The 27064-nt window shown below is 49.1% G+C and overlaps 1 protein-coding gene across 1 annotated transcript; it reads left to right on the top strand.

Annotated features, from left to right (window-relative positions):
* Positions 1 to 15232, top strand: Bpifb3 (BPI fold containing family B member 3). Its single transcript, XM_087911422.1, has 15 exons — positions 1 to 112; positions 818 to 974; positions 2500 to 2604; positions 2922 to 3062; positions 4198 to 4261; positions 5995 to 6055; positions 6870 to 6961; positions 7086 to 7265; positions 9692 to 9745; positions 11145 to 11315; positions 11809 to 11876; positions 13001 to 13043; positions 13798 to 13861; positions 14247 to 14323; positions 14997 to 15232. The coding sequence occupies exons 1-15, from the start codon at positions 1 to 3 to the stop codon at positions 15024 to 15026; spliced, it is 1419 nt and encodes a 472-aa protein (XP_087767548.1). The 3' UTR covers positions 15027 to 15232.
* The last annotated feature ends 11832 nt before the right edge of the window (positions 15233 to 27064 follow it).

Genomic DNA, 27064 nt, shown 5'->3' with positions numbered 1-27064 from the left:
ATGCTGGGCGTGTACACCCTGCTTCTGCTCTGGGGCCTGGCCACTCCGAGCCTGGGCTTGCTTGAGACAGTCGGCACACTTGCTCGGATTGACAAAGATGAACTGGGCAAAGGTGAGCCAGGGGCAGGTGGGCAGACTGGGAGGGGCCCTCTGCAATTGCCCGCATCAGAGACAGACATTCGGGCTGTGCTGGCACTTTCTGCTATATTCTGTGGGGACCCCGGAGGAGCCCGCAGTAATACTCTGATGCCCCTTCCTCTGAACAGAGAACTGGACTGTGTGGATTTGCCTGGAGCTGGGGACAGGCATGGAGAAGGGACTGGCTGGGTCATATCTCCACCTCATGTCTTTGGGGTGACCATCTCAGGGACAAGGCAGGGTTACCCACGGTGGGGCGTCCCCACCCTGCCCTCCCATAGTTACAGAGCCAGGCTGTGGACCTCAAGGCTGGGGTTGCTCCTGCACTGCCATCAGTCCCTGGCTCCACTCTCCAGTCCAGTTGCAGGGTGGCCCTGGGGTCTGGAACCCGAGTTTAACCCCAGGCCCTCACAGTGCATTTGCTCTGACACTGGGCAAGTGTCTGCCCCTTTTGGCCTTCTGTCTGTCTCAGATGAATGGATTGTCAGGGGGTGTGTTCATTTATTCCTGGCACTCCCTGGGTACCATAAGTGGGGCCAGTGGGAGGAGTTCCTACCTCTTGAAAGTGACATGTCAATCCTAGTGGAAACAGCTAAAAGGAAAAGGCAGCAGCCTCGGTCCTGGTCCTCAGTGTGGAAGAAGAGTTTATTGATCTTCCTCCTTCCCACCCTCTCTACAGCCATCCAGAACTCGCTGGTTGGGGGCCCTATTCTACAAAATGTGCTGGGAACCGTGACATCGGTGAACCAGGGCCTCCTGGGCGCAGGCGGGTTGCTTGGAGGAGGCGGTCTACTGAGCTACGGGGGCATCTTCAATCTTGTGGAGGAACTCTCGGGGTGAGGCAGCAGGGCTCTGTGGGGTTCTGCAGGAAGGCTTGCCCCCGCTTGCTGCTGGGAAGCAGGCGAGGACTATGATCATTGGTAGGCGGTGAGGGTGGTACAGGAAGGGGAATAATGACTGTGAGCCTGGCAGGGCATGGACAGCCTCTTGCCACTGGCTCTCAGGGGCTGGGGCTGGAGACAATTGTAATCACTTGCTGTCTGACCCTGGGAAGGTTGCTTGATTTCTCTGGGCTAAGCCAGATGTCTGTCTGGCTCCTTCCCTCATCTCTTTTGGGAGTCTGCTCAGAAGACCCTGGGCCTGCTGAGCCCCTCCTCATCCCCTCTACACCTCAGGGTCTCTTGAGGACACTCACTCTGTACACACCACACATCTTGCTGGTTTGTCTTTGTCACCATAGCAGATTATAAAACCAAGGAGGGGAAAAATTCTCCTCTGGGGTGTTCATTGGAATGCCCTCACCGTATAAACAGGGTGTCATGATAATTTTAGGATGAAAGAAATGGCAGGTGGCTAATACATTTAGCAGGATAGTCACCAGCAGGGGTTTTTCGGTGACCCTAAGGACTGCCGGTAAGTTGGTCTACTAAGTGCAGAGATGGGACAACTGTCAACTCCCTTCACAGGTGAGCAGGTGGAAGCCCCACAGGGAAGGAAGGTCCTTGCTGTGCTCACTCAGGGGCAGAGAGGACTCTGTGTGTGATTGTAGCCCACACTGCTTACCCACGGCTGGAGTGAGTCAGGGCAGTTGAGGGGCACGGACTTGTGACGGCAGAGGAGATGGGGCCTGGTCCCCATGTAGCACCCACATCTACTAAGGGAACTGGTGATGGCTGACAGCATTGAGCTTCATTGAGTCACTCTGAGATAGACCTTATCAATGTCTGAGTTTTACATACTGACCTGCAACAGCAGTATGACACTTCCGTAGTCACAGGTAGCCACAGAGCAGGGGTGTGAAGCGTCCTGGTTGGATACCATGATGTCAGGACAGCATTAATAGGTATGCAGCAGGCCAAATAGAACCACGTATTCAGTGAGCACTCAATAAATGCTATCACTATTATTAGGTTCCACATCTCTGCGGATCTTCCTGATTGAATGAGTCTCACATTGTCCTTGCTTCAAGGAGCCATAAAGTGTGCCAAAGCCTGATATGGCAGGGCTATAAGCTGCAGGCTGAGAACCAGGAAGGAGGGCTTCCTAGAGGAGGGGATGTCTGACTGAAATCAGGAGGCCCAGGAGGACTCGGCTGGAAGAGGACGCTAAGTTAAAGAGAGTCAGGAGTGAGTGTTCCAGACAGGAATAGTAAGAATGAGCTGGAAGGATAATAAGACAGCCCTTGTAGGGTGTCCTCTATGTGGGACCCCATGTCACAGGCTGTCAAATAGGATTGGGCCTCCACCTCTGATGCTGGGGTTACACTGCTGAGCATGCACCATACTTGGAATCTGCCGGTCAGGTTCTCCCAGGCCTGGCGGCGTATGTAGGTGTGATAAACCCACTTCACCCCTTCTCCAGGCTGAAGATAGAGGAAATTACTCTGCCCAAAGTGTCCCTCAAGCTGCTGCCGGGGTTTGGGGTGCAGCTGAGCCTGCACACCAAGGTTAGCCTGCATGGCTCTGGGTGAGTGTGCTTCTGGGAGACCCTATCTACTATACTCCCTCCCCATTTCCTCTACCTTACTTCCTCCCCAAGGGACTCCCATTCTGTTTCTCTTGGGCCCTATTCTATTCCCTTCCCCCAGAGAACCCCACCTCACTGATGATCCTCGGGCTTCCATGGCGCTTCCCAGGCCCTTTTCCACTGCCTGAGGTGGGGCAAGGGGAGTGCCGACGCTTGGGAACCAGGCCCTTTGCCATCCAGACCCAAGGATGGAGTGGGCACGGTGAGATGGGGAAAGGTCTGGGAGGCAGGCCATATTCATTTTGGGAGTTTTGCAGTCCCCTGGTGGGCCTCCTGCAGCTGGCTGCGGAGGTGAATGTGTCCTCGAAGGTGGCACTGGGTATGAGCCCACGGGGGACACCCATCCTGGTCCTTAAGCGCTGCAACACACTCCTGGGCCGCATCAGTCTGATGTCAGGGTGAGTCTTTGGCTTGGATGCATTCAGCATGGGATTCCTGTCTCCCAGCTCTGCCTGAGGATGTCATGCTGCCCTGCAGTCCCAGGGTTTGTCCCAGACACGAGAACCAAGTCATAGCTTACGACACACCAAGTCCAGAGTGATGTCCTCCTGTTTCTAGGGTCCCACTCAGGGCTCCCTGTCCCCAAGAATCTCTGTCTCTGCTCTCAGCATGTAAGAGCCTCAGCTTTGACTCTGACTTGTGTGATTCTGGAACCATTGCTCCATGTCAGGGCCTCAGTGTCTCCTGTGTGCATCTACAAACACCGTCATAGCTACCGCTTTCTGCGGGGCACCCACTCACCTGCCCACAGTCACGATCAGCCTCACTCCAGGGAGAGAGCAGAGCCCACACAGGGCAAAGGGCCTGCCCAAGCTCTCACGCACAGATGAGACAAACATAGAAGGTGGTCTCTGACCACTGCACTGCCCTCCCCTGACCCACTCCTCCTCTGCCTCCCGGGCACTGTCTTCATTCTAGGCCAAGTCCCAGCTCCCTGACCTTACTGGCTTAGTTTTAGCTCCAGCAAAGGATGGGGTTCTTCTGTAAAGGCTTTAACAAGGGTGGGGGCTTTGGACTCCTTACATTCTAGCATCTGTTCTGATGCACTGGAGGTGGTAAGCTCAGGGTCTGCTGCTGTCTTGGAATGTGACTTTTGTGGAGCTATGACCATGTACCCCCATGATCTCCAAACAGGCCCGAATCCAACCAATATTCTCAGGCCATCATCCTGTTCGTTCGTTCATTCATTCATTCATTCATGTTTATTGAGTCCCATGCTAAGCCAGGCGTTGCTGCCCATGCAAATGACCCTTGCCTATACCTGTTGGATGAAACATGGGGTCAGACACTTCCAGAGCTCAGGTTGCATAGTAGGCTTGTGAGGGATCTTTTCTAATTCTGCAGTGGCATAGGATAGGGTGGGGCTGTCTATTCAGGGAAGCTAAAGCCTTGGATGGACCAAGGTAAGCAGGACCAGGGCTTAAACACAGATCCCCAAAGCCCCAGCCAACCTCACAAAAGGAAGCGACAGGAGAAAGGCAGAGGCCCTGGTCCACCTACTCTGACGTCCACCTTCATGTCTCCCCCACCCAGGCTGCTGCCCACACCGATCTTTGGACTTGTAGAACAGACACTCTGCAAAGTGCTGCCTGGACTGGTGAGTGTGCCCCACCTGCTTCCCAGAGTGTGCCCCACCTCCTGCCCTACCCAGAGTGTGCCCCACTCCCTGCTCAGGACACCAAGGTCAGTTAGCTGGCATCTCTAAGATGCCTTAGGAGAACTGTGTAGGTGGAGCAGATAGTCTACCCTGGACTGAAGGAAGCCGTGTAGCCATGGGAGGGGAGAAGACATCTTGGGTGGACTCAAGGAGGTTCACCCTGGGCTCTGGGGCTGAGCGTGGACTCCTGGTGCTGTGTTCTGGCAGTTCTTCCTTCCTTCCTTCCTTCCTTCCTTCCTTCCTTCCTTCCTTCCTTCCTTCCTTCCCTCCCTCCCTCCCTCCCTCCCTCCCTCCCTCCTTCCTTCCTTCCTTCCTTCCTTTTCTGTAACATATTTTAAGTTGTTTTTATTGAGCTACATATTTTTCTCTGAGCCCCTCATTTCCTTCCCTTCCTCCTTCTACCCTCTCCCATGATCCCCGCACTCCCAATTTACTCAGAAGATCTTTTTATACTTTCCATGTAGATTAGATCCACGCATGTCTCTCTTAGAGTCCTCTTTGTTGTCTAGGTTCTCTGGGGTTGTGGATTGTAGGCTGGTTTTTCTTTACTTTATGTCTAAAAGCCACTTATGAGTGAGTAGATATTATATTTGTCTCTCTGGATCTGGATTACCTCATTCAATATGATGTTTTCTAGATCAATCTTTTTTGTCCGCAAATTTCAAGATGTCATTTTTCCTGCTATGTAGTACTCCATTGTGTAAATGTACCACATTTTCTCTATCCATTCTTTGGTCAAGGGGCATTTAGGTTGTTTCCAGGTTCTGGCTATGACAAAAAATGCTGCTCTGAAAATAGTTGAGTACATGTCCTTGTGATATGATTGAACATCCTTTGGGTATGTGATAGCATTTCCGCCAGAGTCCTTGGCTGTTATTCTGGGTGGGATTGTGCTTTGAGGTCAGTGCTGCACTATGGCTTCTCTGTCTAGTCCTCATGGCTGCCCATCGCTGCAGGTTACACCAGCTGGCTGCCCAGGGCCGCAGGTTACACCAGCTGACTGCCCAGGGCTTCAGGTTACACTCGCTGCCCAGGGCTGCAGGTTACCCCAGCTGGCTGCCCAGGGCTGCAGGTTACACCAGCTGGCTGCCTGAAGCCATTCTCTTTCCAGTGCTGACCTGGAGCTTGTACACCAGTCTTGCCTCAATCCCATCTTAGGTATCTGCCAGTAACTGTGACCTTGGCAGGTAGCTTTTCGCCTCTGACCCCAGCTGTAGACTGAGGTGCTGGACTGGAGTTTCACTTGTATGGTAAAGGGCCTGCTCGATGCACTCACAGCACAGGGCTCAGTGAGTGAAGGGCAGGGTGTGATGGGTTTTGTGGATGACAGAGAAGATGAGGTACCCCGGGACTTCTGACCATCGGCCTTCTCTCTCTGCACTGGGGTGGCAGGATGGAGCTGCAACTGTGGAGGGAGCAGTAGCCACTGTGACATTGTTTTAGTGGCCCCTGTAATCTCTATTTCACCCCCAGTAATCTTTAGCACTTTCTAATGGGGATCGTGTAACAAAGATGTGAGGTTGTGTGCCCGTATATCCCCTCCCCGTCTCCTGCCTGTCTTCACACCCTGCTTTGCTTTGAGACTCAGCACCAGTCGGAGAGAGGCAGCTGTCTCTTGCCCCAAGCAGGGTGCACCCTTATCTCTGTAATAACTTCTGTCTCCTCCTATACAGCTCTGCCCTGTGGTAGACAGCGTGCTAAGTGTGGTGAACGAACTCTTGGGGGCTACGCTGAGTAAGTTGGGGCCCTGCCCCGCCTCTGTGATACTTTCTCTTGTCTGCCTTCCCTCACCAATGAACAGGTGATCATGGAGGGAAGTGGGGCAGAGGGGACATGTTCTCTTCATGTCTTCACTGTGGGAAGATCTCTGGGGAAGGCCTAGGTGGAGACCTAAGGAAGGGGTGCTAGCGAGGATGTCTAGGGAGGAGCCCAGCTGCCACAGGGTGCAGAGTCTCATAGCAGTCACTTCTGAGGGCTCTACCTGCCAAATGCAGACAGACAGACACTCACTGAGCACCCAGGCTCTGCAGACAGACAGACACTCACTGAGCACCCAGGCTCTGCAGACAGACAGACACTCACTGAGCACCCAGGCTCTGCAAACAGACAGACACTCCCTGAGTACTTGGGACTAAAACAGGAGGCAAAGGTTCTCTGGGGAGAAGGAAGCCTCAGCTCCAGAGGGCTTCAGCAAGGCAGCGCCGGTCATGCAGTCCAGTGACTCTACCCTCTTCTGTGGAGTCCTCTGTACTCAGGGAAGTATGAGAAGGAACAGGGCAACGTGGCCCTCTGGCCACACCTCCATCAGGGAGCCTGGAAAAGAGGCAAGGCAGGCATGGGTCACAGTAGGCCTAAAAACAGGAACACAGGCTTTGTCACTTTGTGTGGCCTCGGGCTGTGGACCTCCACCAGCTAGGTGAGATGGGGTGACAGCAGCACCCGATGAGTTCTGGATTAAAGGTAAGTTGCAGCAGGTGCTCAATAAATGACAGTGGGGCTGTTCCTGGTGGCTGGGTTGAGGTCGTACTGTCTGCCCTCTTCCCTGCAGGCCTGGTGCCCCTTGGGCCTCTGGGGTCTGTGGAGTTCACCCTGGCTACGCTGCCCCTCATCTCCAACCAGTACATCGAACTGGATGTGAATGTGAGTGTCCCAAGACCAAGGCAGCGGGGTCCATGAGGGATCCTCAGAGGTGGATGGGGATCACGGGCAAGGCCAGGAGGCTGAGCAGTCACAGATCTTCGTGTCTCTGTCTCCTGTCCCGTAGCCCATCGTGAAGAGCATAGCTGGTGATGTCATTGATTTTCCCAAGCCACGCCTCCCAGTCAAGGTGCCCCCCAAGGAGGACCATACCTCCCAAGTGACTGTCCCACTCTACCTCTTCAGCACCGTGTTTGGGCTCCTGCAGACCAACGGTGCCCTTGACCTAGACATCACCCCCGAGATGGTGAGTAGGATATGGGGAGGTTGGGTAGGGACACCTGTAGTCAGACATACTCTAGAGTCTTTGGCCAAGCATCTTTAGTCATCAACCAGTAAAAGCAACACATGTACAGAAGGGACCTCCCACATCAGACACCTGCTCCCTGGCCTTGGAAGAGCTGGTGTTGAGTTTTCCTGTAGTCACTCACAGCCACGCTTAGCCTGTTCTCCGTAAGGGAGGGTTGGGCATGTTTAGAACATACACACTGTCGTCCACGCTGTCCCAGAGGAGGATGCCAATCTTCCATGGTGCATCTGAAACCGTCTAAACTCAGCCCTCCAGAAAGCCACCCCCAGTAGCCAGAACTGACACAGAATCAACCTTCCTTCCAGCCTTGGGTCAGATGAACCTTTCCTGAGTGTAAGCTATTTTACACTAAAGCAGGAATGGCTGACATCTCTTCTGCTTTCTTAAGAATAGGTTTGAGCTGGAGGAGAACAAACAGTTAGGGTTTGACTTCACCGAAGGCCACTTGCACTTTTGTTCTGGAGTGTCTGGACCTCCTTGATTATATGCTGGCTCCTTTGTCCCAGTGGCTTAGAAGGCCCAGCCTCTAGAAGCCCTGCCAGAGGATTTTTCTTGGTCTCAGCCTTACCTGGAGCAGTGAGCTCTCAGCTATGTGGAGGCCTCACATGCAGCTTAGGTTCAAGGCAAGAGGTTTGGCTTCTTACTTCATACAGTGCAGGGAAGGGTCCTCAGGGGACAGGTAGGGATCTTTAACTGGGGACAATGCAGAGTCTGAAGGAGAGAAATGTGTCTGTTGTGGAATACTTGTTCAGATTGTAAAGATGTGTCTTTGCCAAGGTGCCTTCTGATTGGTTTAATAGAGAACTGAATGGCTAATAGCTAGGCAGGAGGTATAGGTGGGGCTTCCGGGAGGAGGGAGAGAGGAAGAGTAATTGAGAAGATGCCAGGAGACACAAAACAAGTCGGAGGCACAGAATGAAAGAAAGGTAAAAAAAAAACAAAAAAACAAAAAAAAAAAACCAAACCATGTGGTAGAATGTAGATTAAAAAAATATGGCGCACACCTTTAATCCCAGCACTCAGGAGGCAGAGGCAGGAGGATCTCTGTGAGTTCAAGGCCAGTCTGGTCTGTAGAGAGAGTTCCAGGGCATCCACAGTTGCTACACACAAAAAACTCTGTCTCAGAAAGCAAAACAAAACACAGAAAGGGGTAATTAAGATAATTGTTTCTAATTAGTTAGAAACAAGTCTAAGCTATAGGCTGAGCTTTCATATTTAATAATAAGTCTCTGTGTCCTTATTTGGGGGGTGGCAGAATAAAGAAAGACACTGGACACCATATGTAGCACATCTTTTTCTGTGCTGCCAGCTCCCAAGCAATGACACAGAGACTTATTATTAATTATGAAAACTCGGCCTTAGCTTAGGCTTGTTGCACTAGCTCTGATCACTTAAACTAACTCATTTATTTTAAGCTGCATTCTCTCACGTGGCTTGTTACCTCCTTTCTCTGTACCGCTCGAGTTGCTTTCTCCGTGTCTGACTGATGACCCTGCCTGTCTTCCCCTCTGAGTCCTCTCTGTCCCCGGAGTCCTGTCTAACCTCTTCCTGCCTAGCTATTGGCCATTCAGCTCTTTATTAAACCCATCACAGTGACACATCTTCACATGGTGCAAAGGAATATTCTACAACACGTCAGTGAGCGACACGGTGGGGCTGTGAGCATTGTCATGAGAGGTCCTCCCAGAACATGTCTTATGTTTTCACCATCACGGTGTGTTGACTGAGCCCGAGAGTGCATCTGGAGTCCTGGGGACAGAATGTGGACAGATCTATTCTGATAGGTGGTTCATGTGGGGTCACTATTGCTTAGCAACCTATTGCTTAGTGGACCATGATTACCACTGCTTCCTAGCTACCTCAAGGGAAAGAGGCACGGGCCTAGTATGCTCACATTCCTAACATTTCAGCTAGAGCTGGTAAGCTTATGTGAACCCCCTGACTTATACAGACCAAAAATGGTCATATTCCTGAGAGATTGCTGGGGTGATGGACAAGTGCACCTGGGGCCAAGCCTCTACTTTCTGATATGGTCTGGGAGCAATGAGAGAGGTCTGATAACAGTTCCACAACTTGGGCTGCTGTTAGCCAAGGATAGACCTTGGGCAGAGCCTTAGTCTCCCTTGTGTAAAAAGAGGGCAGTTTTAGCTCAGCTGTAGGGCTGTTGTGTCGGTTGTGCGAGGGAAGCTTGGAAGAACTCCCTGCACGCATCTGGTGCCTGGTACAGGGTCAGGCTCAGTCCTCACTGAATAGGTGGGAGTGTCTGTAGTGAGCAGAGGTGGGAGGGACATACTCCCTGTCTTGCCCACGTACCCAGGGATTCCTTCCTTCTCCACTAACCTCTTGTTTGCTCTCGTGTTCAGGTTCCCAGAAATATCCCGCTGACAACTACCGACCTGGCAGCTTTGGCCCCCGAGGTGAGTGGCCCTCCTAGGAGTCCCATTGGTGTAACTCTTTCCCCGTGGACCTGAATGAATCCAGACTCTTTCCCAGGGCATCTCTCTAGACACCCACGATTAATACTGAGTCCAAATTCCTACTAACGTGTGGGGTGCTAAGGACCATATCCTTTCCCGATAGCACAGCTGGCTTAGAAAGGAAAGGATCAGAGTGTCCCAGAGCCACCTGAGTTCACTGGCCACAGCTGCTCTGGCAGGCATAGAACAGGAGAGTATCCCAGGCCCCTAATTGCTGTGGTCCTTCCAGCTGCCTTTCTCTCAGGTGCTCGGTGGATACCGAGCGGAAGGAAGCACACCATTAGAGCATTCTGTGTGTCCCAGCGTCACCTCCGCCTTCGAGAAGTGGTGGAAATCAGAACAGCAGCAGTTTAGAACAGAGGCATACTGCCTCCCCACTCACCGCAGACACCAACATGCTGGAATCTGAAGGTTGCTGCCCCCAGCCCAGATTCCTGTGTTACTTAATTATTGGCACAGGGAATCATAAGATCCACCCTCAAGGGTCCCCCAGACCTGAAGAGTGCGTCCCCAGCTCTTGCTTTTCGCTGTCCTGAAGAGACAAAGGAGAAGGGTCATGGAGGGGGAAATAGTGGACATTAGTACGTGATATTAGGGTCCAGCTTCCTGGTAACTCAGCTGGGCCTGGGCCCGCCACTCTCCAGCTCGGGGAATCAGAATCATCCTGACGTTGACATGACGACCACCACTTTAGGGATCTTAGAGCAGCAGCAGAGTCCGAGGCGGGTCAGAGAGAGGGACAGAGGATGTGGGTGGCTGCTGAGTTGGGTGTGGAGGACAAGGTCTGTGAGTCCGGGGAGGGGACGGCTCCAGGAAATCTCAGGGAGCAAGGGGGGGACTTCACCCCTCCGAGTCTCAGGGCTGAAGGGCAGAAGAGGCTCAGGAGAGGAGGGGCCTGGGGTTGGACACTCATGGGACCCTCGTGAGGGCAGGATGAAGGGGACTAGGGATTTGTGGCAGAGACAACCGAAAGGGCCCTTGGGTTGTACAGTTTGTGCGTGTTGTTTTATTTTTGATCCTTGAGCTTGTTATTTAGCCAAGGCTAGCTTTAATTCTTGGTCCTTTTGCTTCTGTCTCCCAAGTGCTGGGATTTTAAATGTGTGCCACCATGCCCAGCTTGCCTGTGCATGCAGTCTGAGTCGGTGGCCCCATGGATTATATTCTCGCCCCCTTGATGGAGCCAGGTGCCTGCTCTCCTCGGTCATGCTGTGACCTTGATGCCAAGCATGGTGCTTCTTGCCTAGTGGATGGTCAATGTGTTTGCTGACTAACCGACTGTTTCCGGTATTGGGCATCTAAGCTGCCCGAGTGCCCTCTGCCCTTTCCTTGTCTCTCCCAGGCCCTGGGGAAGCTGCCCCCTGGCCAGCCCCTCCGGCTCTCACTGCGGGTGACAAAGGCACCCATGGTCGTGCTGCGGAGCAAGAAGGCCACAGTCTCCATCCCAGTGACCATCCACGTGCTGTCGTCTGTCCCTCAAGGCAGTCCTGCAGCCCTCTTCCAGATGAATGGGGTAAGTGGCTGAGCAGAGAGTGGGGAGCCCCATGTGTCAAGCAAGATCCCCCCACGTCATCTCTGAACTGAACCTAACTGCTTAGCCAGCTTCTCATCTACCCCTAACCCTTCTCTGGCCCAGTGGGTACATGCTGTTTCCGTGAGTCCTGGGAGTTGTTCCCCAATGGCCTGACTTAGCTCAGTTGTCTCCTGGGGAATCTGCTGCCTGCTTCAGCCTGCTGGTCCCAGCATGCTTTGTGCTCTACCTGCCCTGCCTGTCTCCTCTGCTATCTTCCTAGGTTTGCTCAAGTGCTCTGGGGAGCCTCTAGCTCCCCTGTGGGTTAAACAGTGGGTCTCTCCAAGGTCTGCAGCCCAGAATGCCTGCAGTTTCTGCCACACAGCAGGACCAGAGCAACCCGTGGCAGGAATGGTCAGAGGTTCTCCTGGCATTCAGGTGACTGTCCCTATGCCTTGCAGAGTCAGGAAAAATAAATACCCTCTCTTCTTCTCAGGTTATGACTCTAAATGCCCAGCTGGCTCCATCCACTACCAAGTTGCACATATCCTTGTCCCTGGAACGGTAATGTGGGGGTCTGAGGGTGGCCTTATCCTCTCTAGACACAAGAATCAGGGACTGGTTAAAATAGGGGCCACCTGGTGTCAGTGGACATCACCGAGCTGGGTGTTTAGTGGGTTTGTCTCGCCTTAGGGCCTCCAGGGAGGGGACTGGCGATCATTTCAGATGCAGCAGGTAGGGCTCAGAGTAGGTGGCCCTGACTGGCCCCTCCACTGCTCCCTATGCTCAGAGGCTGCCCTGGCAGCGAGCCTGCACCAGGATACAGAGGCTGCACCTGTGCCACCAGCCTATGCTGACCACAGGGACAGGAGCCCTACACTGCTGGCAGACGCTTCTGCCTTCTATAGACCTCTTCCTCGGCTTCCTCCTCTCCTGCCCTGTGTTAACTGGGCATCCAGAGAACCCAAGCAGCCAAGATGAAGGCGGAAGACCGTTCTCCTCATACTTTCATACACTTCCCAGCACAGTACTTTACAATTTGTAAAGTGTGCTCTGGCTCGAGAAATAGACCTGTGTTCCAGGCCTCCCTCTCCTCCTGGCGCTCTGGCGATGATGAAGTCGGCCTGGCCCCTGTCCCAGTGGTAGAGAATTTCCCATATGTTTTTGAGATTCGCCTGTCCTGAGTCACAGCACCCAGTATGACACCTCTCTGCCTTTTGACCTCTACAACTTCCCTGTGGTTCCATTGCGGTCCCCCTTCACCAGGCCTGTTGCCTGCTCCTCTCTGCCCCCTGGTGGCAGTTCATACCACAGCACTCCAGAGGTGAAGATGGAGGTCTAGGCTGGCCCTGAACAGCACTAGGGTCACTGGTACACATGGCCATTAGTGAGCACCTGCTGGATGTGGACTGATCCATGTGCAGTATCATACACACAGACATCTGGGAGCCCCATAGGAGGGGTTTGAAGTGAAGTCTCAGAAGGGAAGTGAGGGCTTCTCAGTTCATTTCACAGTGAGGAAAACAGAGACCCTGGGCCAAGGCTGGAGAGAGATGAACTAGGCCTGAGTCTTGTTTCCTGTCCCTGGAAGGCCATGATGGGGTGGGCCAGGGTAAGCTAGGTGAACAGCCCTCAGTAGGAAGTGAGGAGCAGCTAGGACCTCTTATCCTTTCTCTTCTCTCTGCCAGGTTGAGTGTCCAGCTGGCCTCCTCCTTTTCCCAACCTTTTGATGTAAGTCCCCGGGAAGAAGGAACTTGGCACAAAGTGGAGCATTTGGGTTGGGAGTGGTGTCTGAGTCAAGGTCATGGCTGCTTCTGTGTGGGCTCAGCTCTCTCTGATCAGAGCAGAAAAAGAGATAAAGTGTGCTAGGGTTCATGCTTGTGTTTTTCCTGTGCACCTGTATTTGTGTGTGCATGCATATGTGTGTTTATGTGTGTGTGTGTGTGTGTGCAAGTGGCACTGATTACCCTAAGAAAACCAATCCCTTGTTCTTCCAAGGTCACACTTGTAAATATTTAAAGGTTCACAAGTTCCGATGATCTAGAATGTCACACAAAGTTCTGAACCCAGAAAGTTCTAGCATTTCAGAGCCCCAAAGAGTCCCGAGACTCCTTCCTGCTTCTTATAGACTTCTGAGACTCTGAAATCTCAGGTACAGCTTCAAATTCTAGAATGTTCTGAGGGCTCAAAAGCTGTCTAAATTCTAAGGTCAGATTTCATACAGTTCTACTGGATCTGGCACATTCCCTTCTCCCTTTCTCAGGCACACTCACCGTAACCCATAGAATCTTCTAGAATGAAATGTCTTCTAAGATCCCAAGCTAAGGGTGAAACCTGCATTAACCCGAGTCTCTTTTGGTGCTATTGGGTAGACAACCCAGTCCAGGGGACCCATTACCTGCCAGGAACTGTTTCTTTAGGCTTGCTGGAGGCTTCCAGGCCTCTTGTGTTCCATGAAGTCCCTCCCACACATCCTATGTTGCAGGCATCCCATCTAGAAGAATGGCTAAGTGATGTGGTCCGGGCCGCCTACATGCAGAGGCTCAATGGTATGACTGAACTGAAGACCGATTTGCTCCTCACGCCCTTGCTTTGAGAGTACTGAGGCCAGGGAGATGCCAGTGTTTCCCTTCATGCAGCACCACCAAGCTCTACTCTGGGCCTCCAGAGTTATCCTTCACTGGGCTCTGCTTACGTGCCCATAGTTAAGTGGGAAGCAGTCATATCAACCAGAGATGACCCCTCTGGAGGTGTGGCAGAAGGAGGACCATAATGTGATATAGAAAACACAGATTTTGTTTTGTTTCATTTGGGTATGGTGGGGTAAATAGGAGTTTGCCAATGAGAAGTTGAGTTTCCATAGGGAGAAATATCTGCCCATCATCAGTATCTTGGGACACTCCATCTTTGTCTTCACCCATTTTCTCTTCACAGAACACCTGGAGGTTGGGATACCCCTGCCTAAGATTCTCAATGTCAACTTTGCCAATTCAGCAGTAGAAATCATTGAGGTGAGCTTCTGTGTGGCTCTGTTCAGATGGCACTATCTTAGGCCCACAGGGACATGCTTGACACCTCTGAGAGGCATGTTCTGCCTCACATTCTGACCTGCCTCTGTATCCTTTCTATATAGCACAGAGAAATACAAATCACGTATAAGAGAAATAGCTAATAAATAGCTCATGTATTTCTACCTTTTCCTTCCTTGCCCATGGCAGACATTGTCAATCAATCACAGAATTCTGTTGAATTATGACATGTCTGATCTGAAGAAGAAACCTCAGATAAACTCACAGACTCCCAGTTCTTTGGTTTATGAATAGCAAATACTTGTTCTGGCCTTCCCTCGTCTTGTGCCCGTCCACCAACACACTTTTTTTTGGCTACAAACCTATTCAAGTCAGCACACTTCTGAGTCTTGGGACAGTTACAGGAAGTAAGCAGAAGAGGGGTTTCTGTGCCAGTTTTTAAGCAGAGGATCAAGGCCGAGGGGTGTCAAGGTATGTCCTTTGTAAGAACGGCTCTTGAACTTAAGTCTGAGCCAGGAATCTGCCCCACACCAGACACGTTCAGCTGCTTAGCCCTCGTTTAATGCTGGGTCTCAGAGCGGGAGGCAGGCACACGGTGAGGCAGATGTACAGGCCTGGGGCCTGGAGACCTAACTGAGAATTCCTATTCTTGCAGAATGCTGTTGTGCTGACCGTGACACCGTGAGGCAGCGTGGCCGCTGCTCTTCCTGTTCACTTCAGAGTCCTGTCTGTCTGCACTCAGTTTCCCTCCCAGTCTCTAGCCTGCCTTGGTGACAGTATAAGTGCCCCCGTCCACCCGGGCCCACCTTGCCCTCTGTCCCTGTGGTTCTGCTTGTTTGGGGGTGGGGAACAGCTGGGCAGCCCCAGGTCTGCTTCAGAAAGCACACAGCACCTTGGTTCAGTCCCAGCTTCAATAAACTGATCCTTGGTCTGGTGCCTGCCTGCTGGTTCATTCCCTGATGATGCAGAGGAGCGGTGTTGGCCTTGGCCTTCAATGACCTTTCTCTTTCTAAGCAGGAACCATTGAGAGATGCAGGACCTGGAGGGCTGTGTCCCAGCCCACCTGGCTGGCCTGGGCAGCCTCTGTTCCTTGTCATGCCTCCCCGACTTTTCCTCTCCCTTTGGTTCGTTCCCCACTCTCCCTCCTTCAGAACTTGCGTCTCGAGTTTTGGACACTTCTCAGAAGGGTGTATGAGCTGACTTTTGAGGGGTGAATAGGAGTTTTCCAAGGAGAAAAGATGCTGGAACTCCATGCAGCCAGGTTGAGTGAGATTTGCCCTCTCCCAGAGAGACACCCACTGACTGAGGAGAAGACAGGGATGCCCCTAGAACAAGAAAGCACTGCCAAATGCTCTTGACGCACGGCATGGTCAGCTTCATGCACCAGTGTGACAACTCTACAGGAGATACAGCTTAAAGGATTTATTTGGGCTCATGGTTTTGGAGGTTTCAGTCTGTGGCAGGCTAATTTCATTGCTCTGGATGATAGCTGGGGTAGACATCATGGTGCTGGGAGCATGTCAGGAATTCCTTCCTCCTCCTTTCTGTCCTATTCCCTAGATCTCAAGCCTATGGGAGGTTGGCACTGCTCACATCTGGCATGGGGCTCCCCTAGGGTTCATCACTCAAACAAATTCATCACTAAACAAACAAACAAAAGATTAGTAAAGTAGGCTTTACTAATCACCAATGCACATGGTAGGAAGCCATCCAAGTTCCTACTCAGAGGTCCAGGCAGCCTCCTACTGCAACTAAAGGGGCTCAGATGCCTGACCTTGGGCTCTGTCTCAGTCCCATATCCCCAGCAACCTGACAAGGCCTTCACAGGGCTGCCTTTTCTTGGCGCTTCATCCCGAATCAGGCCATAACCCCTTTTTCCCATCACTGGGGTGCTAAATGTTCATACCAAGACACCTGGCCCTCCACTGAGAGTTCCCCAAAGTCAGGGACGGAGTCTGCTTGCCAGCCTGCTGAGCACTGAATCCCTCAGTACCTAGATTGGATGGGGGTTTCATGCTGCTACGGTTCAACTATGAAGTGTCTCCACAGGACTCTTAGGTTAAAGCTTGATCCCCAGCTGTGTGACGTTGTGGTGGCATGGGGGTGAGCAGCTTTCCTCTATGTCCTGCACGGTGCTCTACCATCCCACAGGCCTGAGAGCAATGGAGCCCGTTGACGGTAGACTGAGACCTCTGGGCTGAAAGGACGGCGCCTTCTTCACATTGTTTCCCCAGGTCTTTTGCCATAGTAATGGGAAAACTGATGCTATACATCCTGGTTTTACAATGGGGAAACCAAGGCCCCAAGAAGTGGTATCAGACAGCTCCTAAGTGTCAGAAGCAGGAAGTTTGTGACTCAAGCAGATGCTGCTGATCCTCATTCCAAAGCTGGGATGTTCACTGTGACACTGTGGTGCCGTTGTCATGCATTCCCACAGTCCAACGTACCTTTTGCATTCTCATGTTCAACGTCTTAGCCCTGCTGTCTAGTAATTGTACAGGAAACTGAGGCACATGGAATTTAAGTGACAAGCCAAGGCTACACAGGTCAGGATTTGAACTCAGTGTCTCCCCTCCATGACTCTGAACTTCCACCCTTAGGATAGGAGATAAAACACAGCGCGAAGAGTTGTGGTGTTGTCCTGTTTGTACTCTAACAAATAAAGCTTGCCTAGAGATCAGAGGGTGAGCTAGCCACTAGGTAACCGTAGAGATCAGAGGTCCGTACATACAGGAAGTGAGATGGCTGAGCAGAGAGCGGCATATAAGATGGGAGGACACGGGAGCTCAGCCCTTTTTTGGATGAGGAGTTAGCAAGGTAAGAGTTGGATATGGCTTGCTCCTTTCTCTCTCTGATCTTTCAGCATTTACCCCAATATCTGGCTCCTGGTTTTTATTACTAAGACCAATTATAACTTGTGTAAAAATCCAACTTTATGGCACGAATTCATGAAAAAGCGTAGTCACCCCTCCACCCCGCCCCACTGGCTAGGTTTTCTTTTCTTTGTTCTTCAAGCCTTTGAAGAAGTTTGGGATTTTCCTGTTACAGCCGCTCTACAACAGTCTCCAGCTGCCACCCAAACACCAGAAGTATCTGGGCTCCAAATGCCATAGGACTTACCTGCTCTAAACCGGCTGGCTCTGGCTTCAGGCAGTTCCCTCTGCATGTGTTTCTGCACAACCCCGTGTGGGTTTTTAGACAGCCAGCTCCCTCTCCCCTGTGGGTTGTGGGCTTTCCCTGGACCTCTTCCTCGGGCTACTGCCACACTAGGTAGCTGCCTTGACACCTGCTCAGGCTTCTACTGTTGTTGCTACTGCCACACACTCTCAGCTCACAGCTACACGCTTACAGACACAGCTGTCCCCAGCCAGGCTGTTCACCGCCTGTATTCTCTGATTAGACATGCTCCGTTTCAACTTTCACTGACATGGTCAGCAAATTTGGTGAGACAATTGGAAATTCTTAAAGAGGGGAATTAGTTAAAAAAAGGGGAGTTCCCCCCCCCCACATTAAAAAAATGGGAAACACTATTAATGTGGAGAGAGTTAGGTCTCTGTGTGATTACACAATGGATGATTTAAAATTGGAACAATTAAATGAAAGAACAATCAGTTTAACCAAGATTGACGTAATGTTAGTTGTCATTTTGATAATCTTTATTATCAGCTTGATAATTGTTGGTTTATTCCCTAAGAAATTTGGTTGATATGAGTGCCAAGATACAGACCTTAGAAAAACTTATTAAAACAGATCATATAAATATTTAGATCCAGACAGAGGAATTTAATGGAGAATAAATTTCAGGGTTGTATTATAAGGTTAGAGAGGAACAGTCTAAGGTTTTCAAACAACCAACTTTAATTTATCCAGTTACCTTACAGGAACGAATGCCAAATGATAGATAGCCCCAAGCATGTGAAAGAGTTAAATGGACTCCTATGGCAGTGTTAGATTTAAGGAGATTCAAGGAAGCAATCATATCATATGGCATGCATTGCTGCTTTGTGAAGCAGAAGTTAAACTCGTGGTCAACTTGTTAGAATTATCCCTCAAGACTGGAGAGACTTGGTTACACCTGTTTTGGAGCTTGGTCCTCAGTTACAGTGGAGGACCTTGTAGGGGCATTTCATTTGTATTTTAATCAATAAAGCTCATCTGAAGATCAAAAATGTAAAACAGCCACACTGGCCAGCCTTACAGACCAGGCGGCAATGACACACACTTTTAATCCCAGTAGCCACGCTAGCTTGCCATTGAACACACAGTAGTAGTGCACAGCGTTAATCCCAGAACTAGAGAGGATTATAAAACAGGAGGAGACAGCTCTCAGTCTCAGTCTCATTCTGAGGTTTCCTGGAGGCAGGGTCACCATTTTCAGACTGAAGTTGAACTAAGAGCCAGTGGCTGACTGCTTTGCTTTTCTGGTCTTCAGGCAAGCTTTATTTATTAAAATACAAATGAAATGCCACTACAGTACCTGGTGGAAAGATGAGGCTAAGATCACTGCACAACAAAGTAGGGCCAGAGGTATGGAAATTTCCCCACACCAACTTCTTGGAGAGGGAGATGATGCTGATGTACAAAGGCAATATCTATATTATGGCCACATCCTTGGTTTATACTGTGCAGCAGCTTTGGATGCCTGGGGCAGAATTGAAGAAGTAGGAAAGAAAATTGAGTTATTTACTAAAGTTATGCAGGACCAAAAGGAAACCTTCACAGATTTCTTATGAAGATTGACTTCAGCAGTAAATAGAATGATACCAAATTCAAAAGCTAGACAAAATAATAGAATCTCTGGCTTTTGAAAATGCTAATGTACATTGCAAAAGGCTAATTAGGCCGTTAAAGGCAAGAGCAGCATACTTAGAGGAATGGATCTGAGCTACAATCAAGATTGAATCTCATGATCATGACGATGCATGGATAGGAGAGGTGATTTTTTTCAGAGGTTTGAAGAAAAATCAAAATGTCAAATGTTTCAGTTGCGGCAAACACATTCACCTAAAAAGGGATTATAACTAGGGCATTCCTAGAAAAAATACTTTTTCTAAGCATAATCCAAACAGAATGCCCATCCCTTCTGGATTATGCAGACGGTGTGGCAAGGTCCAGCATTGGGATAATGAATGTCGATCAACAAGGGACGGTCAAGGTAACCCTTTGTCATTGGGAAACACCTTTAGGGGCCTCTTGTAGGCCCCCATGCCAAATTTGGTTTAGTTGTTTCCTGTCATCATGGAAAAAAACTCCTAACCAGAGCAATTAAAGAACCTAATGCCTATTGTATTGTAAGAAACCATACTGTTCTGGATGATAAAATAGCTATAGAAGAGAGAACAGGAATTTCAGGAGAAATCATAAATCCAAATTGATAAAGTTTCAATTTGAACAAGAGAGACCTCTTAATTAGAAAAGGTGATAGATAGTTCATCAACCAGTGTTCAATTTAAACCAACTTCTACAACTCTCACGATTTTTGGAAGTCACTTGCTTGCACTTCCTGCTTACTCAGGTAATATTATTTCCTTCTTGGGTTTCCAATAGAGTTGAAAACTTTACAGTTATAGTTTTTCTTGTTACCAGATTAAGAAAAGAAATTCTCCAAAGAGGTGTAAAGTGTATAAGTTTGAGAGACATATAAAGACAGTTTTGGCAATGCAAATTAGAATAGAAAGTGAATTAGGTACAACCTTTTGGACTCATCAAGACAGGATAGATGTGGAGTAGTTTCTTTGAACTTGTCAGTTGCTAATGAACTAGACATTGTTGATGTATTTATTGACTGTGTATACTATATATAGTTATTGTACTTATTGTATATAGTTTTTCTTATATTATAACCTTCCTTTTTTATTTTAGACAAAAGGGGAAATGTGGTGGTATCTTGTTTGTACTGCTCTAATAGATAAAGCTTCCTTTCTGTGGGACAATGTTCTTATATACTGTAAAGATTTGTCACTCGTATTGGTTTAATAAAATGCTGATTGGTTAGTATCTAGGCAGGAAGAATAGGTGGGGCAACCAGACTAGGAGAATTCTGGGAAGAGGAAAGACAGAGGATTAGCTGCCACCTAGACACAGAAGAAACAGGATGAGGATGGTTTACTGAGAAAAGGCACCAAGTCACATGGCTAAACATAGATAAGAGTTATGGGTTAATTTAAGTTGTAAGAGCTAGTTAATAATAAGCCTAAACTAAGGGGTCACACAATTTATAATTAATATAAGCCTCTATGTGTTTCTTTGAATATTTTGAGGACTGGGTGGGACAGAAACTTCTGTCTACAAATGGCACCCAAATGTTTGGCAAGAATTTCCACATAAAGCCCAAGAAAGCTTTAAGAAAAGAATTTTAGGCAGACAAGAATGAGTCAAGCACAGCTTCTTGGAAACCATTTTTTCTCTGGTAGGCTCTGTTTGATGGCAACAAGCAGAGGTGTGACTCCTTTAGGAAAGGCTTCCTGACTCAGCATTAGTAGCATAAACTTCATGGTGGCTCTGATAAGAAGCCCTGCCACCAAACACTTAAATGGTGTTTATGGGCAATCAGTGGAATGCTTTTAGGTGGTAGTATGGACCTAGAAACTCTGCAGAGTTGTGACAATGAGCATGGCTCCTGTAAATACTTCTGCCACAAAGGTAGACTCTCCAGAAGCCAAGGAATGGGAAGATCCAGCTGCCAAAGCCACAGCTTTAATCTTAGCCTTGCCACCTAAAGTCACAGATTAAAGTCTCATGTGGTCAGAAAAAGACAGATATATACAGTAAAGACATATTCAGATTAAAAAAAAAACCTCTAAAAGGTTTACAGTGTTTAGAAAATATGTAGGCTTGGGAAAGAAAAGAAAAAGGATAAAGAAAATTCTTTTAAAAATTAGAGCAGTCAGATATGTTGGCGCATGCCTTTAATTCCAGCATTTGGAAGGCAGAAGCAAGTAGATCTCTGTGAGTTTGAGGCCAGTCTGGTCTGCAGGACAGCCAAAGATACACAGAAAAACCCTGTCTCAAAAAACCAAAAATTAAAAATAAAAATAAAGGAAACAGAAAAGAAAAGCTACATAAGGATGGAAAATGCACAGAGAACCTGAATACTGCATGTTATTGTGTTGTCTCTGAATTGTTTGACTGCTAAAAGACATTTGATTATAAATGCTGATGGATTAATTCAACCTATATATTTTGAAAATGCATTGATTTCAAAATTTAACTCAAAAGACATGTTACTTTGGAGAAGAGATTTGCTTTTGTTTCCACAGGAAATGAGAGGCCGTGGGTTTATTCTGGGTTAGGAAAAATAAGGTTTGATCAAGGAAGACCCCCTGAAAGAATCTCCCATGGGAATGGAAGGCCCAGATGATTCGATGCTTTAGACCACCTCTGCTGCAGTTTCCTCTGAGTTCTACATCCAGAACAGCCTCAAACTACAGGCTGAGATGATTCAGCCTAACATGATACTCCAGTCAGGGCTTGAACATAATCCTAATTTTTTTGGGGGTACCCATAAGATTATCAGTGCCCCCAATCAGCAGGAAACTTAGAAAACTATGCCCATATTTCCAAAAAATAGGTTATGGATATTTGTCTTTGTTTAGTGTGTTGGTTACAAGTTGTTATGGATAATGGTCAGGAAAGAGCTAAACAAAGCTGATTAGGTTCAGGGTTCTTGTTTTGAGAAGGAAAAAAGGGGAAATGCTGTAGGATAATGCTCTTGTACACCGTAAAGATTTGTCACTTGTATAAGTTTAATAAAAAGCTGCTTGGTCAATATCCAGGCAGGAAGTACGGGTGGGACAACCAGACCAGGAGAATTCTGGAAAGAGGAAAGGCAGAGAGACAGTCATCACCATGATACAGAGGAAGCAAGATGAGAAGTCTTTACTGAGAAAAGGTACCAAGTCACATGGCTAAACATAGATAAGAATTATGGGTTAAATTAAGTTGTAAGAGCTAGTTAATAATAAGCCTGAGCTAAGAGGCCAAACAGTTTATAATTAATATAAGCCTCTGTGCATCTTTGGGACTGAGTGGCTGCAGGACCATGTGGGACAGAAACTTATGTCTACACTTGCCTGAATATCAGAGGGTAGAGCTGGTCACTAGTTTACTATAGAGGTCTGTCCATATGTACAGACAGACAGGCAGTGATATTGCTGGGTGGAGAGAGGAATATAAGGGGGGAGGACACAGAAGATCAGTTCTTAATTGGCTAATGCATTAGCAAGGTAAGAGTTGTCTGTGGCTTGCTCCTTTCTCTCTCTGCTCTTTCAGCATTTACCCCAATATCTGGCTCCTGGTTTTTATTATTAAAACCAACTGGAACTTGTGCAACAAAGTGTACCTCATGTGGGCATTCCTAGTGAACTGATCATTCATACAGGGGACAATGATGAGGGGAGGAGGCCATGGTGGAGCCAGAATTGTTTTCTATCCCGACAGAGTGACTCAGCACACATGCACACACTTGCCTCCCTTTATAACTGGGTCACCTTCAGGGTCAGTCATCTCCTGGGAGATCTGGATGTCCTTCCACCATGCTCCCTTCACGGCACAGCTCTAGACAAAGGGCCTTTTGGACGCTAAGCCCATGCGATCTCCCTGGCGCCGCTGCACTAATCCTTCTAAGATATCAAGGTGGCCCCATGAGACAGGTCAGTCTCAGGGCCACTGGGGCTGCTCTGGCCTCAGGACTGAAGGCAGTAAGAGAGCCTGGAGGAGAGATTACAAGCACCTCCAGGCTGCAGCCATGCTTGGCCCTCAGCAGATCACATGGCCTTCCTTTTCCTCGGGTGAGGAAAAACATATTTGGATTCTTGGATTTTACATCAGTTTAAAAGGTGATAGATGTGCTTGCTTATCTAGCCCCTAGGGAACAACTCTTTGGTACCATGCAGCAGAGAGTCAGATTTTACATGATGGAGGCCCAGTGTCATACATGGGACCATCAGTTACAAATGTTACTCTTAAACTCTCCATGACACAGAGGTGCAGACTGAAACACAGGGAAGAACAGGTGTGGTCCAAATTGGTGATCAGAGCAAACGGGGTAGACCCCACTTTACAAAGGGTAGTTGCTCTCACTTGGGGAGCCACGGGGGACTGCGATCTTCTGGGACTTCCGGCAGGATCTAGACATTTCCTACCCAGCCTTCCACACTCTTCATAATACCGAACTAGGCTGAGGCCAGAGAGGAGGAAGTCATCCTGGCTGAGAGGGTAAACTCCAATCCCATAGCCCTCTGGCCCTAGTGGGATTTAGACAACTCACCGTGGATTTCTTCTCCATGCCCCATGTGGCCTTGTGGAGCCCGAAAGAACCCTAGATGATGAAGCTGGGAAAGCTCTGTCTGTAGGAGCATCGCGTGCCAAGTCCTATCTTCAGTTTCATGGGCCAGGATGGATCTGATCATCAGTTTACTTTAAGCAGGCACAATGATGGCAGCAGAACCCATTTCCAGACTGTGCCCTTAGCTAGTCCATTAATGCCCCTGCTGAAGACAGGGAACCTGAATTCTGAAAAGGAGTTGGATCAGGAAAACAGACAATGCTGTGGTTACACAAGCCAAACGTGTCAGGACTTGACTCTATGACACCCGCCTTAGGGACCCTTTGCAGCTAGGGAGGGGTAGGAAGCATTGCTTGGTGGGGGAAGCTGGCAATGTAGGCCTGAGCAGGAGAGAGAACACCCGGCCTCTTACAGCAGCGGCCGGGAGGGTTGTGACCTGGAGGAGGTGGCAGCAAGTAGATGTGGAACAAGACCTGGTCTGGGGCTGAGTGTGGAAAGCAGGAGGCCTCAGTGAGTGCCCAGACCAGTGGAGACTCAGTCATCATTTGTGTGTGACACTGGCAGCTATGCTTGCGCTGGGCTGAGAGATGGTCACACTCCTGGTTTTCCTGGAGAATTTATGTCTTAGCTGGGGCCCAGGGATTGCTGAGTGGTCCGGAGGGGCAATAAAAGGCATAGTAGACAGCAGGGCTGGCAGGCACAAAGGCCCAGAGGCAGGGAGGAAGAGAGTAACAAGGACCATGGAGGGGCATAGGGAGAAGACAGGAGTGGGAGACAGCAGTGGGAGACAGGAGTGGGGGTGTGGGGTGTCTTGGATGTCAAGGGGAACCTGGGCAGTGGAGTGGTCAATGGATGCCTCTCAGGGAGTAGGGAGTGACTGGGGAAAGGAAGGATGGGACTTCGGGGGAAGGAATGTTGTATAGTATGGTAAGATGTAGACTACACGGATACATAAAATCATCACAAGCTTGGCCCTTTTGCTGTGTGGAAATGTATATAAAAGATCGTGACCTGAGTGTGGAAGTGGGTAGGGTCGCTTCCTGGCATCTGGACCTCATGAACCACCTTGATTAAATGTTTTCATTGGTAAGAAGTGCCATGGTTGAGGTGTCTCTTCACAACAATAAAAACCTTAAGTAAGAAAAAAAGAAGAAGCACATTTAAATAGGGCTGAGAACAGAACTCAGTTGGGTGAGGGCTCTCTAGCATCATACAGAAAGTTGAGTCCACAGCATCACACAGACTAAATATGGTGGTGACTGACTGTAATCCCAGGGAGATGGGTGAAGGAGGCTCAGATGTTCGAGTTTATTCTCAGCTACATGGTGAATTAGAGACCAGCCCGGGATGCATGAGGCTTTGTCTAAAAGCATAAAAAGTGAAATACTCATTAAATAAAAAAGGGCTCTGTGGTTGGATAAAAACATGACAGACCCGGTGCCACGGAAGCAAATGTTGGTGAGACTGGAGAGAGCTGGCAGGTGTGTGGTATTCACTGGAGACTCTCAGCTTTCCTGCACATTTTTTTTCTCATGGTGAAACTCGTGGGTGTGGGGATCCTTCTGTAGGTCTAAACCATTCTGCCTATGAGCTGCCCCACACCTGAACATCTGGAACCCAGATGTGCTCACCTGAAGGCCTCTCTGGGATCTCCAGGAATGTACCCAGATCAGGGTGATAAACCCCAGCTCATGTGACACCATCCGGGGCTGAACACACTTCTTGGAATTAGCCACAAACCACAGACTCTTGTGGTTTTGGGACTCAATACTTGAGTTGTAGAGAAAATCTAATTCCGGTCTTATAATTCTAGTCTGTCATAATTACACAGCCCTTTCCTGTCCGGGTCCTTGTTTGGACTGTAGCCACTTTATAAGGCTGACCTGTGGCCAGACTCAGCCCACAGCAGAGTCCTGGGCAACAGATCTCTCAGGATTGACTGTGCAACCCATCGGGGGTAAGTAGGAGTCCCTTCCCTGTCACAGGTCTAGGGTGGCAGAGGAGGCTGAGGCCTCGTGAGGGAATGAGAAATCACACACTGTAGGCCTTCAGGGAAGCCTTGCCAATTGTCAGAACTGAAGAAGACAGCAAATAAGCCCAAATCAGGGCATATGTATGTACGCAAAAGCTATGCCCAGCTTTCCCAGGAGTGCGAGCCAAATGGGACCTTTATTACCCTGTGCTGCTTTTCATTCAGTTGCTTGCTGATACTGGGAATGCCTCAACTGCTGTCTGTTTTTGTTTTTATGAAAGGAGATATATATATGCAGAGTTCTTTAAGCACAGGGTGAAAATGAGGTGAGGAAGCTAGGAAAGCGTTCTTGGACTTTCTAATTTTTAATACTAGAGAGGAGTATCTCCCAAACTCCTGGGATCAGATGCGTCAGTGGTGGGAACAAGTTAAAGAGAGGAGAGTATGATCATGGAAGGCGCTGATGTCAGCAAAGGGAGATTGTCATGCGCTGCTGCTCTGAGAGAGCAGCCTGGGAAGATGAAGTGGGCGAAGGAGGCAAGAGCATGGAGGCTGCCAAAGCTTCCTGGAAGCTGCCATCTGAGCCAAAGTCAGGCCTCACCCACCTCTGCATGCTCAGCACTTTCTGAGGGTCGGAGGCGACTGTCCTAAAACAACAACAACTGCCCATTACTAAGCACAACCTGTGTGGCTTAGATGCCTCACACTTGTGGTTAGGAATTAGAGGTCCAAAAGGGCAAAGTCTTTTGCCTAAGGATCAGATCTATAGGGCTCTGACCCAAAGCCACGGCCTTATGCATACAGTGTGGATCCCACTGCTCCAAGGGAAGATTATGGATTAATGGACGAAAAAATTGCAGTGGTTCTTAGCCTGTGTGTCACAACCCCTTTGACAAACCTCTGTCTCCCAAAATATTTGCATTAGGATGCATAAAAGTAGCAAGATTATGGTTATGAAACAACAACAAAAATAATTTGGTAGTTGGGGATCACTGCAATGTGAGGAACTGTATTAAAGGGTTTCATTAGCAAGGTTGAGAACTGTTGGATTAATGGATGGTTGGATATATGACTGGATGGTTTAGCTGCTTAGATAACAGATAGGAAGACAGATGGGTGGATGGGAGGTAGATGTACTAATGAATGCATGGGTAGATGGATGGGAGAGTGGGTAGGTGTATGGATTGGTGTGTGGACAGACAGAGAGATGGATAGATGGATAGGAGGGTGTATTGGTAGATGGTGTACAACTTAGTAGCTCTTTGGATAGTGGATAGAGGGCTAGAAGGATGCCTGGATAGGAGGGGAAGAACGGGTGAGTGAGCATGTAGGTGGATGTGTAGATGGACAGATGCTGGAGAGCTCCACAGAGCTGCTAGCTGCCAGAGTGCTATTTGGTTTGAAATTTCCGTCCCTGTCCTTACAGCTCAATTATTCAGTTCCACCTTGGGTGATAGATTTCTAT

The sequence above is a fragment of the Myodes glareolus genome, chromosome 10, assembly GCF_982192425.1.
Source record: "Myodes glareolus chromosome 10, mMyoGla1.1, whole genome shotgun sequence".
In the NCBI taxonomy this organism is placed as follows: domain Eukaryota; kingdom Metazoa; phylum Chordata; class Mammalia; order Rodentia; family Cricetidae; genus Myodes; species Myodes glareolus.
This window is presented reverse-complemented; position numbering and strand designations above follow the sequence as displayed.

Coding starts and splice junctions, on each gene's coding strand:
- Bpifb3 (XM_087911422.1), top strand. CDS start 1: ATGCTGGGCGTGTACACCCTGCTTCTGCTCTGGGGCCTGGCCACTCCG. Junction 7,266..9,691: donor TAGACATCACCCCCGAGATG/GTGAGTAGGATA, acceptor TCTCGTGTTCAG/GTTCCCAGAAATATCCCGCT. Junction 11,877..13,000: donor ATATCCTTGTCCCTGGAACG/GTAATGTGGGGG, acceptor TCTCTCTGCCAG/GTTGAGTGTCCAGCTGGCCT.